The sequence below is a fragment of the Prosopis cineraria genome, unplaced genomic scaffold (assembly GCF_029017545.1).
Source record: "Prosopis cineraria cultivar Desert tree isolate PC_DT_omini unplaced genomic scaffold, ASM2901754v1 PC2, whole genome shotgun sequence".
NCBI lineage: Eukaryota > Viridiplantae > Streptophyta > Magnoliopsida > Fabales > Fabaceae > Prosopis > Prosopis cineraria.
The window spans coordinates 118283-130723 of record NW_026555333.1 but is presented as its reverse complement, the minus strand read 5'-3'; the positions used below and the strand labels follow the sequence as shown (position 1 = coordinate 130723).

Here is a 12441-nt window from a genome sequence, read left to right as displayed (position 1 = left end):
GGGAAGTACAAATAGGAATGGTTGTGTGTGTGTGTGTATGACATTTGATCTGACATTCTTTCTTGCATTAGTTACATAGTATGCATTGAGACTAATCATGATAATACATATATAAACTCTAAAGGACCACAAATAAATGTTTAAAGGATCATATTAAGCTCTAAAGTTTAAACCAAACAATACAAATACAAAAAATAAAAAATACAAGTTCTACTTAGCATCATCTAAAATATAAATATTATTTACCCTCATCATAATCCAAAGGAAAAAATGAAAAAAAAACTTGGGGTTTTGAAGGTGGAAAAACAAAAAAGAAATGAAAAGAATAAAATACTGATGCTGTGTGTTTGCCTTAGTCTGAACAAAATTGAAATGAGCTTATGAATCAGCTTAAACTCATTTTTTATGAGCTTACCAAGGTGAGGCCTAAAAACTCTTTGATGTCAAAATTCCTAAGTTTTCATAGCCTAGGCATTAATTAAAAAAAAAATCAAACATGAATGGGTAGGCCGATGGGCATGACCCATGTTGATGACCGTAGGCTTAAGAATTTTAGAATAATTAGCCCAGTTTGTAGTTCTTTTATAGTATGTTTAGAATTTTGGATTGATAAGAAGTTGGATTTGGACCAATTCTTTCATTTGAATACAAAGAAAATTATAAATTTGAATTTGATTCAAATTTAAATCCATTTTATAATATATTTCTTTTATTATTTCAAATTCTCTTTACACCTTAAGCATTTAAAATTCTAATCACTTTATTTTTTTGTCTTTTTTTTCATATTTTTACTATTGATATCTATATTGTTTTATCTTTTTTATATTTCGTTCTCATCTCCCATCAATTGAAATGTAGAAATAAACTCATCACTTTTTATTTTTTATTTTTATTTTGAATTCCAATTCATCTCTCTTTTTAAATGCAAGATTTGAAATGTAAAATTTTTAATCTAAAATTCACATCCAAATTCACCAATCCAAACGCCATCTTATATATATCATTTGCCTATGTTAAGAGATTATTATGTCATCCTTTTTAGGGATGTTTACAGGACGGGATGAGATCAAATACTCCTACCATATGTCCTGTCCTGAAAAATTATCTAAATTGAACTTTTGTCTCGTGTTTGATCCCAAAAGTCATTTCATCCTATTATAAATTGGGACATCTCATCGTCCCGATAAAGTGGACAATGTGGGAGAAAATCTTAAGTAATAACATTCATTAATTAAAATTTTAAATCACACTAAAACAATATGAGTACATAAATCACAACAATTATTAAATTATATCAATTACAACTACAAATGCACAACTTAAAGTCAAGTATACATGAGATAACATATTATGATAGCAATTATAAGTAATCTCTAAACTAGAACAGCAATAATAATAGACAAGCTTAACACAACGTCAAGTCATTATTCTTTTTTTTAATTGAAATATGTTAAGTTAGCAATTCTTCTTAAAATAAAGCAAGAAATACATTATAAACAAAATTTATTAAATAAGTAGATATAAGAATAAATTATATTAATATAATAAACATATTGTAAAGAATGATATTAACATATACTGCTTACTTTATATCATTAAAATTATCAATATAAATTTTTTTGTTTGACATAAGAATAGAAAGTATTGAAATTATAATTAATATAAGTATAAATTATATTAACATAATTAATATATTTAATGTATATTTTTAAAATAAAAAAATATATATCAATATAATATTAGGGACGGGACGTCTCGAGGGTAATCTAGTGTCCCGTCTTGTCTCAAATCCCTTTCTTGTCCAGTCTCAATTATTTTTGGGCAAGACGAGACCTATCTTAATATGACAAAGATGAAGTTGTAACCTCCTTGAAGTTAAACCATAAATAACTCTAAATCATAGTAATCTAAGGTTTTAAAAAGAAAATTTCTCAAAACTATTCCAAAGGAATCCTAATTTGTCAATTCAAATCCCAAATATAATTTAAGGACTCCAAATCAGAGTTTTAAAAACAAAGCGGAAGCTTAAAAATTAATTGAGACCCAAATAATGAATTTTAAAAACTCTAAAACAAATTCTGTGCAGAAATGACATGTGTGCTGTAGCTTATGGTCAATGTACCGTGATGTGTCTTCTCTGTGTCATGTGCTGTGGCGCATTGCATGAAATTTAACAGATCAGTGCTATTATTTGATAGCACTGGGAGCGAACTTTCGACGCGTCCCAAATTTTCGTCCGACATCTGATTGAAGTGGTTTCGGTGTCTACATAGAGCTTTCTCCTAGTCCTATCCACGAGTTTACAACAAAAACTCACTAACATATGGCACAAAATACACTAGTTATACACAAAATCATGCAAGTAGTGTATAAATCATATCGATTAATCCTAGTTGGCAAATACATTAACAAATACACATGTAAATAATAAAAGAAAGGCATATAGAGGATTACTCCACCAATCCTAAGCCTCTGTATGTTTTCCTAACTTGGATCCGATGAGCTAGGTCTTGAAAATATTGAGAATTGAGGGGTGAGTACAACAACTCAGTAACCAAGTTTCACTTAACCCTTACAGTTATATATTAATTGTAAATAGATGTAATTAGGCAAATAAACACATACATTGCATAACACTAGGCCATGGTTCACAAAATTAACAACCATGTGATTGGGCTTTCCATAAAACACCATATCATGATATTTTCAAAAACATAACTGGGTCGTAAAAATAACAACCATACACTCTTAACAAGTGCCGGACCACAAAACTAACAAAAATGTGGCTAGACTTATATACATGGTCATATGCCAACCTTATATCCTCCTATTACTTTCGATATGAAACCCGTGGCTATCACGTGGCTACGTCCTTTATGGACTAACCTAGCATTTCACTTGTGAGGGGCTACTGGGCCAGGGTGAACTCACTCACTTATGTAATTCAATTTCCCCTAATACTAGCAACTATGGGATGTCGTACCCCTAATCTAGCCTTTTCATGAACCAGTAGAGACTAGTTAGATTTGACTCCCTCATAGAACAAATGGGACAGTTCTGAATCAATCCTGAAACAAGGGTTACCTCTCAATTTCAACGGTCGATGCCAAGACTAGTTTTCAATTCTAACGGTCTCTGCCAATATCACGTGGATTTTCAACCAATCTACTCTTCTCCCTTGGCGAATTCTCACCAATGATCATGCTATGCACATTTCACACTTAATATGCATTTTAACAATCATTTCTTAACACATAAACTCACATAACACAAATACTCCACACTTTAACACATAATTCATCACAATTTTCCACCCATAGTACTAAATTATAAGTAATTTCATAAAACATCAAGGGTGGTAGAATCAAGGTTTTCTTTCCCAAAAACCATTTCACAAATCAAGCACTTTGTCAATATGCATCATTAATTTAACTCAAATCATATTTTACAACACAATTAACGTACAACTATAAAAATTAAGTTTTTCTCAATTACCTCAAATCTTTGAGAGGTCAAAAGTTTACCCCTCATTATACCAACTTTTTAAAGCTTTAACAAGCTCGAATGGTGCCAAAATAGACCTCTCTATAACCATATCACAAGGGTATCATCATTATTTAGCTATTGAAACTTTATCAACATAAAACTCCACATATACTATTTTTATCAACTTATAATCAATACCCATTCTTACTCAATGGGCTTATTGGATTCCATAAATGAACATTATCATTAATAACACCTCAAACTATCATGAATGCACATTAACCTCTCCCAACTACCTCATAAATACCAATTTTTGGGTATTAAATGCTCCTATAAACCAACTACTTTCAAAATCATTAATGTGGTGTTTCAATACATTAAACAATTTCTATTTAACTTATTTTAACCAATGGAATTGAACCCATACTCCTATGGACCGAAAATCCATCTCCTAACTCAAACCTTATCACAAATCATCATAAATGAGGGAGAGAGGGGAAGAAGAAAGCACCATAATCTTACCTTGAGTGTTTGAGAGCTTTAATTTATCAACGATGGAACTAAATTTTATGCCCTAACAGAGCCAAAACTGAGCTCTTTGTTTTCTTTCTCTTTTTCTCTTTTGTTTTCACGCAACTCACAAGCTGATTTATCTAATTTTTGGCCGTGCATCGCGATGCACGATGCCTTCCGCCATTGTGCATGGCACAAAGGAGCCCGTTACATTTAAATTGTCTTCATGAGCCGCGGTAGACCAACCACGTGCTGCGGAGTGTGGCACAGAAAATAATTCTTCACTTTTTCATCCTTTTTCCTTACACTAGTGGCCTATCATCAATCCAGACCCAATTTTAGGGCTGAAATCACATCAATTATGTCAAGTTAAGCCCCTCTGGCCATACATCTCATTAATTCACTAATTACTCTCATTAGGTTAATAAATCAGGATTAAAATTTTTCGGATGTTACAGAAATCACCCAAGTTGAATACCCCTATCTTTATTTTGAAAATTTAAAAAGGAAAACTCACAATTTAACTATTTTCCAAACTATTTTTGGGGTTTCAGAGCCCAAGTTTAAAAGTTCTTTTTCAATTTTATCCTATTTTTAAATCTCAATCAATACTATAAAAATATGATAAAAATGGTAAAATTATTTTAATATTTTATATAAAATTTATATGAAGTTATATTATTCATAAATTAAGAATAGCTAGGAAGACTCATTTTACTTTGTAATTACTTTTATTTTATTAATATCATTTGACTTAAAAAAAGAATTGTAAGACTCATTTTAAATAAAATTTTTAATGTAATTATATCAGGAATTTTTTTTCATTGTATACTATAAATGATTTTCATGCATTGTATTAGAATCAAATCCTCCATTTAGAGACATAAAATTTTTTTGATTTGTTAAAATATAAATTCATATTATATTATAACTTCTTTATAATTTCAAATTTTTTCTACACCTTAACTATTTGAAATTTAACCTACTCTATCCTTCTTGTTTTTATTATTAGTGCCTTTGTTAGTCTTGTCACTCTTCTCATTTTCATCCTTGTCTCTTACTAATTTAAACATATAACTAAGCTTGTCACTTTTAATATTTTTTTGCTTTGAATTTCAACTCAGCTCTTTTTTAGCTTTATAGTTTTTTATGCTATCTAAATAATAGATTTTAAATGTAAAATTTAAATTTAAATCCATCAATCCAAATGTGACTTAAAGATATGTTTTGTCTTAAATTTTAAAAATATCACTCCAAAAAAAAGAGTTTTTTTTTCTTCGGTGGCTGAAAATGAGAAAAACCTTATTAATATTATATGGGTTGATGGCTCATTTTACTAGATATAAACTGCTAAGAACAAATACAACATGTCAATATAAGGCATGATCTCATTGTTGGGCTTATGAGACAGCCCATATATTTAGGGTGACAAGGTATTTGGATAGAGGAATCTAGGGGATAGATTTAGATAGAATCAATAATTTGAATCAAGTCTGATGAGTTAAAATAGGCCCAAAAAAATTTGAGTAGTTCAAGCTTGACCTAAATGCTTCAATAAAAATATTTTTTAAGAAAATGTATATAATATTATAAATACTAATTAATCCTTTTAATTTTAATTCATTTTATAGGAAGAGATCATGCATTTGAATATATTATTATATATATTTTTTGAAAAAAACCACTTTTTGATATTTTTATTATTTTTAATCTATAAAATATTTAGAATTTTATTTAAAATGTATTTTAATCTTGGTTTTTAAATTTTAAGACCACAAATTTTTTTAAAAAATTGAGTCTTCTATATTTTTTTATATCCCAAAAAAATAATTTATATTTATTATAATCTAAAAATAATTAATTTAAATTAAAAATTGGAATTTATTTTTTTAAAATTTTAAGACATTAAACAATTTTGACATTTAGATTGGCCCGAAAAGATTAGGATCAAATTTAGTTGTTTGAAGCTTGGGTTGAAGCCGTCAATTGGGGGTTGAGGCGGTCAAACTAACCCTTTTAAACTTTAAAAAATCTAGGGCCTAGCTGCTACTTTAATGTGTAAAATGATAAAGCCTTTTTAAGCCATAAAATAAAATGTGCGGCCCCTATTTAAGCCCTTATATATACATATATAATATTAATATAAAAAAATTAAAGACCACTAAAAATCTAAAACCCTAACTTTATTTCATTCGGGTGTTAAGTGTGTTCTCATACCTTCTCCCTTCAATTGATTCTCAAGGCTTCAACTCAAAGAAAAGAATCAAATTATATTGATGTCGATGATAATAAAGATCATCAAAGTTTAGCTGATAGTGCTAGTAAAATTTAATTATCATTGGCGCTAATTTTGTAATGTTGCTATTTTTTATTAGACTTAAATTTATTGTTGTGTGAACTATCTTAAATTTATTTTTCTAGAGTTAATGTTATGTGGAATAACTTTATTGTAATGATAAATATTTTTTTAAATTTTTAAATTTAAAAATTAAAAAAATAGGGTTATGGCTCTCAAGGCTAGCCTTTTAACTCTGAGAAGCAGGATTAAATTGGTCAAAATAAAGGCTTTAAAATATAATCAAATTTAATAAGGGTAGCTTGTTTTAGGTTGGGCCAGTCCTATTTGACATGTCTAATTTGGGCTTTTCATAAGTGCGGCCTACTCCAATAAGCTTACCCGCCTGAATTACCCGGATACGGATGAGCATCGCAATTACTGGCAGGCAGCAAAAGTGCTTCTTCTCTCGTGTCAAGGGACTTAGCCACTTAGGGTTATCTATCTCTCCGTCGCATAAATCGGACTGGCCGTTTCCTTTGCTTCGACCATGGAGACTTCTCTCAGATATGGGGCCGATTCCAAAGCCTTGAGAATCCATGCCAAACAAACACTCCCAATTGACTCCAATACTCACTTGCAGGTTTCTCTTTTGTCTCCTCTCTACTTCTTTCCTATTTGCACGCGTTCTCGAGTATAGAAATGGAAAATTGATAACTGCGCTTTTTAGTTACTTGTAATAGGACTGCCCCTAAGTGTATGGAATTCCATGCCTTAACCGGTTGCTTTTATTCTCGTTCATCTCAGTTGCATGGAGAGCTGGATACCAAATTCGGACGTCCATGTTATTTTAGTGCCTGGCTAAGACATTTGTATCCAGATGTATGTTTGAATTTTTTGGTTATATGTTTACATTAGTACCTATGACTCCTTTTTACCATCGTTATTCTTTTCCGTTTTTGTAGATATTTTGATCTTTCCTCTGATACTTCTGACAATCAATTGTAGTTATCAGCAACCCTTGGTGTAGGATTGCAGTATGATAAATTTGACAGGCTGTGGTATAGTGTACGTGGAAAGAAAACATTCCCTGTGACAAATGATGGATTCCTAAGCTTTAATATTAAGGGACGATCTGATGTTGATAAAGAGTTTAAAGAGGCATGTGTTTTCGTCTGGCTTTAATGTTATTTTGAGGAAAAATGCTTCAATGTAATTTAAGTTGATTTGCGGAGCAAAGCTTCCTTAATTTGTTTGCAGAGGAAGTCCAGAGGAGCTGCTGAGTTTTCGTGGAGCATATTCAATTTTCAGAAGGATCAAGATGTTAGACTTAGAGTCGGCTACGAGGTCCTCGAACAGGTACTAGCCCTTGCCTTGTTGAGTTACCAAATTATGCTGAAGCCAACTGTTCTGCCGGATTATGTAAATCTTTTTCTGTTTTCGGGTGGAGATGTTAATTAAATAAATTCGTGGGACTTCTTCTAAAAGTGAAGTTTTAGTGAATTAATCAGCCTTCATCATGACAGAAGAGTCATGATAAGGGACCAGAGGCTGGTCCCCTTTCTATCTCGCTTCATTATCATGATAGAATGGCGTCGATTTCTATGAGCTGTAGCCGGTTGAGCTTTATGATGACAGTTATAAAATTTCTCTAGATACCAAGCATGCCGATTCGTTGGAGCAGTCAGGTTGTTTAATGGTCATTTAGTCGGATAGCAACAATTTGTTTTTCGGACTCTGACGGCAGATTCTTTGAAGCTGTTTGATTATTTAGTCACTATGTTGAACTACTCTGACTATTAAGTTTTTTTTTTTTGGGGCCAGACTGATTATTCAGTTCAGAACTTTTTTTTTTTTTTTGCATTTTTTGAAGTTAATTGTTTCTTCATATCTCCTTTCTCTTGATGCCTCACTTTGTCTGTCTTAAAAAATATTGTACCAGGTTCCTTATATACAGATCAGGGAGAACAATTGGGTTATTAACGTCGACTATAAAGGTAGATGGAATATGAGATTTGATTTGTGAGAAGGCTAGAGAGCATGTGGTGGAAAGAGGTGGCTGTTGAAAAACCATGAACCCAAAAAAAGAAAAAGAAAAAAAAAGAGGTGACTGTTGAATGCTGGTATTCATTCCTTTTTTATTTCTTTTGATCTTCTAGATTTGAAGGCGACTTTGCAGATACTAGAGTCAATACAATTTATTTTGTAGTAAAAATTTGAAGAATCACTTGGCTCAGGTACTGTTTTTGAGATTGTCGATCTGCACCGGTTGATTATTCATACATTACCGGATTTTGGTGTGGACGATGCCCCCAGAAATTACAATAAAGTCTTGTGCAATCCCTTGGTTTGGATTAGGGTTGTGCAAGAAGTCTAATAACCTGATCAGTCCAATCTGATAACCCGGCCTAGTCTAAACTGAAAAAAAATGGACAACTAGATCCGTTTGGTCACCTGGGTCAGACTGAGGCGGATGGTATGGTTTGACCTACTGTTGTACGTTTTCTTTTTATAAAAAATTATCTTCAATGTGCTGCTTAATGATTGGGGTTCATTCATCCTACAACATCGAACCCTTTTAGTTTATCCTCCCACATTTACCCGTTTCACCACTGTTGCTCTACGTGGCTCTTCTTCGTTGCCGGGTGTTGTAGCTTTTGCTTCGTCCATGATAATTCAAGAATAAAGACAAAGCAGCCGAAGGAAACGAAGTAGTGGGGATGATTTGCAATCTACGATCACAAATCTGCGAGAAAGCGAGGACAAGGTAGCCATGGACAATGGTTGCTCGCTCGTCTGTCAAACCCGTCAGCTCCCAGGTCTTTTTAAGTGGCGTTGGTGCTTAAGCAAGGTTTTCTTTTTGATTCGTATTCACCTACTTAATCCTTGCTCATTGGTTGTTGATTCTGGATTTTGTTTGATATTCATATTTGGTTTGCCTATTGGAATGGTTTTCTATTTCATTTCTTGTCCCTTTCTTTGGCTTTTTTTTTTTTTTTTTTAAAAACTGTTTTGAATAACAAATTTTAAATATAGTTTTTTTTTTTAAAAAAGTTGTTTGGTTGCGTTAATTGAAAAATATTTTTAGAATTAAAAAATGACTGATAGTGGTTGTCATCAATGGTCATTGATGATATTTATGATAGTGATTGTTCTAGTTAAAGGTAATTTACAATTGTCAAATGTGTAGTGTACTTTAAAAATAAAAAAAGCGAAAACAATTTGAAGATGTTTTCATTTTTTATTTTTTAAAGCAAAAAATGAAAACAGTTTTAAAAATAATAAAATCAACAATAGAAAATAGTTTTTAGAAATAGGAAACAAACAAGTTTTTGGTTTTTTAAATTTAATTTTTATTGATTTGGTCAATTGGTCTTTTAAATTTGTTTTAGATATTAATTTGGTACATATTATTTACTATTTGGGTCTAAAACAAAGCATTGCCTAAAATCAGAGGGGAAGGACTGAAATGAGGGGCCCAAGTTTTTAGCGTGCCACGAAAACGTGGGTGGTTTTATATTTATATTTAGATTTATTCAGTTTATAAGTTGTAATTGCCTTTGTATCTTACTTTCCTGATGATCAAAAGCATCTTTTTTTAACACTAATTTTTTTGCATCTTTACATTAGGGTCAATCAAAGTAAGGGAACTTGGAGATCCTATAGTTATTTATCAGATTTTGTTGTTCAATCATAACATCCAACTTGTGAAGAACATTTATGAAGAAGGTGATATGAATAATGAAATATTGATGATTGTCATGAAATTAATGAAAAGAAGTGTAACAATTTATGTAAGAAAAAACACCCAGAAGTTTGAAAAAAAATAAAACAATAAAATGTAGTGCAAGAGGCTATATTAATAAGAGTTAAACTAATTTGAGGATTTATTTGTTTTAGAACTTCAAACCTAATATGATAATTTGTTCTTTTTCAGCTATGTATGCTCATGTACATGTCAAGTCATTATTATATTTTACACATTAATTTAAGGGCTTGTTTGTATTATAAAATTTAAGGACCTAGCATGATAATTTATGAAACTATAAATGATCAAATCAATGAAAGTTAAATTTACAAGGGTTAATGATCAAAATTGATCTTGAATTCTTGTTCTAAAAGCATTTTGAATCTTGAACTTTTAAATTGTGTAAAATAAATTTTAAACTTTTAAACTTATAGTAAATTAAATTTTACTGTTATTTTTTTAAATGTCATCATTGTTCATCGTGGATCTTTGTTAATTAGCAACACAAATTTTAAACTATTAAGCGAGAAGTGTCATGGAACTTGAACTTTAAAATTTTAAGTAAATTATTTTCATAGTTTATATATAAAATGTTAATTATTATGCAGATTAAGCTAGTTTTAGTGTGGTTCATCATAGTGAATGCATCATTCGGCATAATAAATGATCCATAATTTTGTGAAATGTTTTTTTGACTTTTTTTGCAATGTTTTTCAAACAATTGTTACCTATGTTTTTGTATACTTTATAATTCTGATTTAATCTTATTTTAAATAATGTTTATTTATTTAATGGTGAAAATTTGGGATTTCATTTGAAAAAAAATAAATTTAAGCACCATAAAATTTTACAGACGATAGATGTAAAAGTTGATAATTTCATCAACGAATTTAAAATTTAAAGTAATCATTTAATTAAAATTCTTTGATATTTAAACTTATTTTTCAATGAAATTCTAAATTTTCACCATTAAATTTAAAAAATTTAAAATAAAATTAAATTAGAATTATAGAGTATATGAAAGTATAAGATACTAATCATTTAAAAAATATTGTAAAAAAAGAATAAAAAATGTCATTTCACAAAATGATAGGTTGTTCACCACGGTTAACGATGCATTTATAGCAGTAAAAATATGTTGAGGTAAATTTGGTCTACATAATAGTGAACGTTCTATATATAAATGATGGGAGTAATTTATTTGAAATTTTAAAATTTAAGATTCAAAATGCTACTTGCGTAATAGTTTAGGGTTTTCGATACTAATTAACTGAGACCCACAATGACCAATAACGTGAATAGTAACGACATTAAAAAAAAGATAATGGTAGGGTTTAATTTGTTATGAATTTAAAAGTTTAAAATTTATTTTATACATTTCAAGAGTTCAGAGTTCGTAGCGCTTTTTGAGTAAGAGTCTAGGATTTATTTTGCTCATTAATCTAATTTAAAATATCAAATTATCAATTAAGATAAATTTAAGAAATTAAAAGTTTCATTATCTAATATATTCTTTTTCTTAAAAGTAGCAACCAAGAAAAGAAGTATTTTTATTGAGAGATTGATTGACGTTAAATTATCCTTTTTCTTTATTGTAACAAGTAATTTATAACTTATTAAGTATGTGTTTTAATTTTAATATTTTCAAAAATATTTTATCCTCTAAAATATTTTTTTCCACACAAGTATTTTTTTATGAGAAACAATCTTATTCAAAATAAGATCGAACATTAAATGTGTATACTTTTTTAAACAAAGATTCAAATCTTATTTCCGTATGCTATAAGTTTTGATATTGGCATTTATCCATTTAAATTTTAACAACTAAATATCATACTAACTTGTTAAAATAATTGAATTTTAGCAAGTTAGTATGATATTTCATACTCTGCATTATAAGTCATTTATAAATTTGTCAAATAAATATTAAGATATTCAAAAGTATTTAAATTTTAACAAGTATCTATCTGTTGTCACATGCTTTGAAATAAACACACTCTGTTCTATGAAATATCTTATATAAACTATTCAAAAAATTATCAACTACAAGTTTTAATATTGATAAGTGTGTGTTCGAAAATATTTGTTATCTCTAACGTTAACTTAAAACCAACAAGTTAGTTCATTCAACTTTTCTGTAAATTTAATTATAAGTACTTTCCAAAGGTACAATTACATAACCTAATTAACAAGATAACATTTATGTGTCTCCACACAGAACTAATTTGTTTTTTTTTTGGGAGACTTCCGATCAATACTTTCTAATTTTATAATTACAATTCGAAAATATATGATACAACCTTAAATTCTTCATTTAAAAAAAAATCCAATTATTGAGCTTGGTGCAAACCATTTGAAAATATTCTTATGATATATACTTGCCTTTTTAAATTAGGAGCATTTTTTTTGACATTTTGTC

General features: G+C 29.6%; 1 protein-coding gene across 2 annotated transcripts; it reads left to right on the top strand.

The window, feature by feature from the left end:
* Positions 1-6713: 6713 nt before the first annotated feature.
* Positions 6714-9237, top strand: LOC129299480 (outer envelope pore protein 21, chloroplastic-like). Of its 2 annotated transcripts, XM_054937948.1 has the most exons (5): positions 6716-6917; positions 7082-7156; positions 7283-7435; positions 7535-7633; positions 8217-9237. In XM_054937948.1, exons 1-5 carry the CDS (start codon positions 6825-6827, stop codon positions 8298-8300), a joined length of 504 nt encoding a protein of 167 aa, XP_054793923.1. In that variant the 5' UTR covers positions 6716-6824; the 3' UTR covers positions 8301-9237. The 2 variants fall into 2 exon arrangements, with proteins under 2 accessions (XP_054793931.1, XP_054793923.1); XM_054937956.1 differs by lacking the exons at positions 7535-7633; positions 8217-9237 and having other exon boundaries at positions 6714-6917; positions 7240-7373.
* The last annotated feature ends 3204 nt before the right edge of the window (positions 9238-12441 follow it).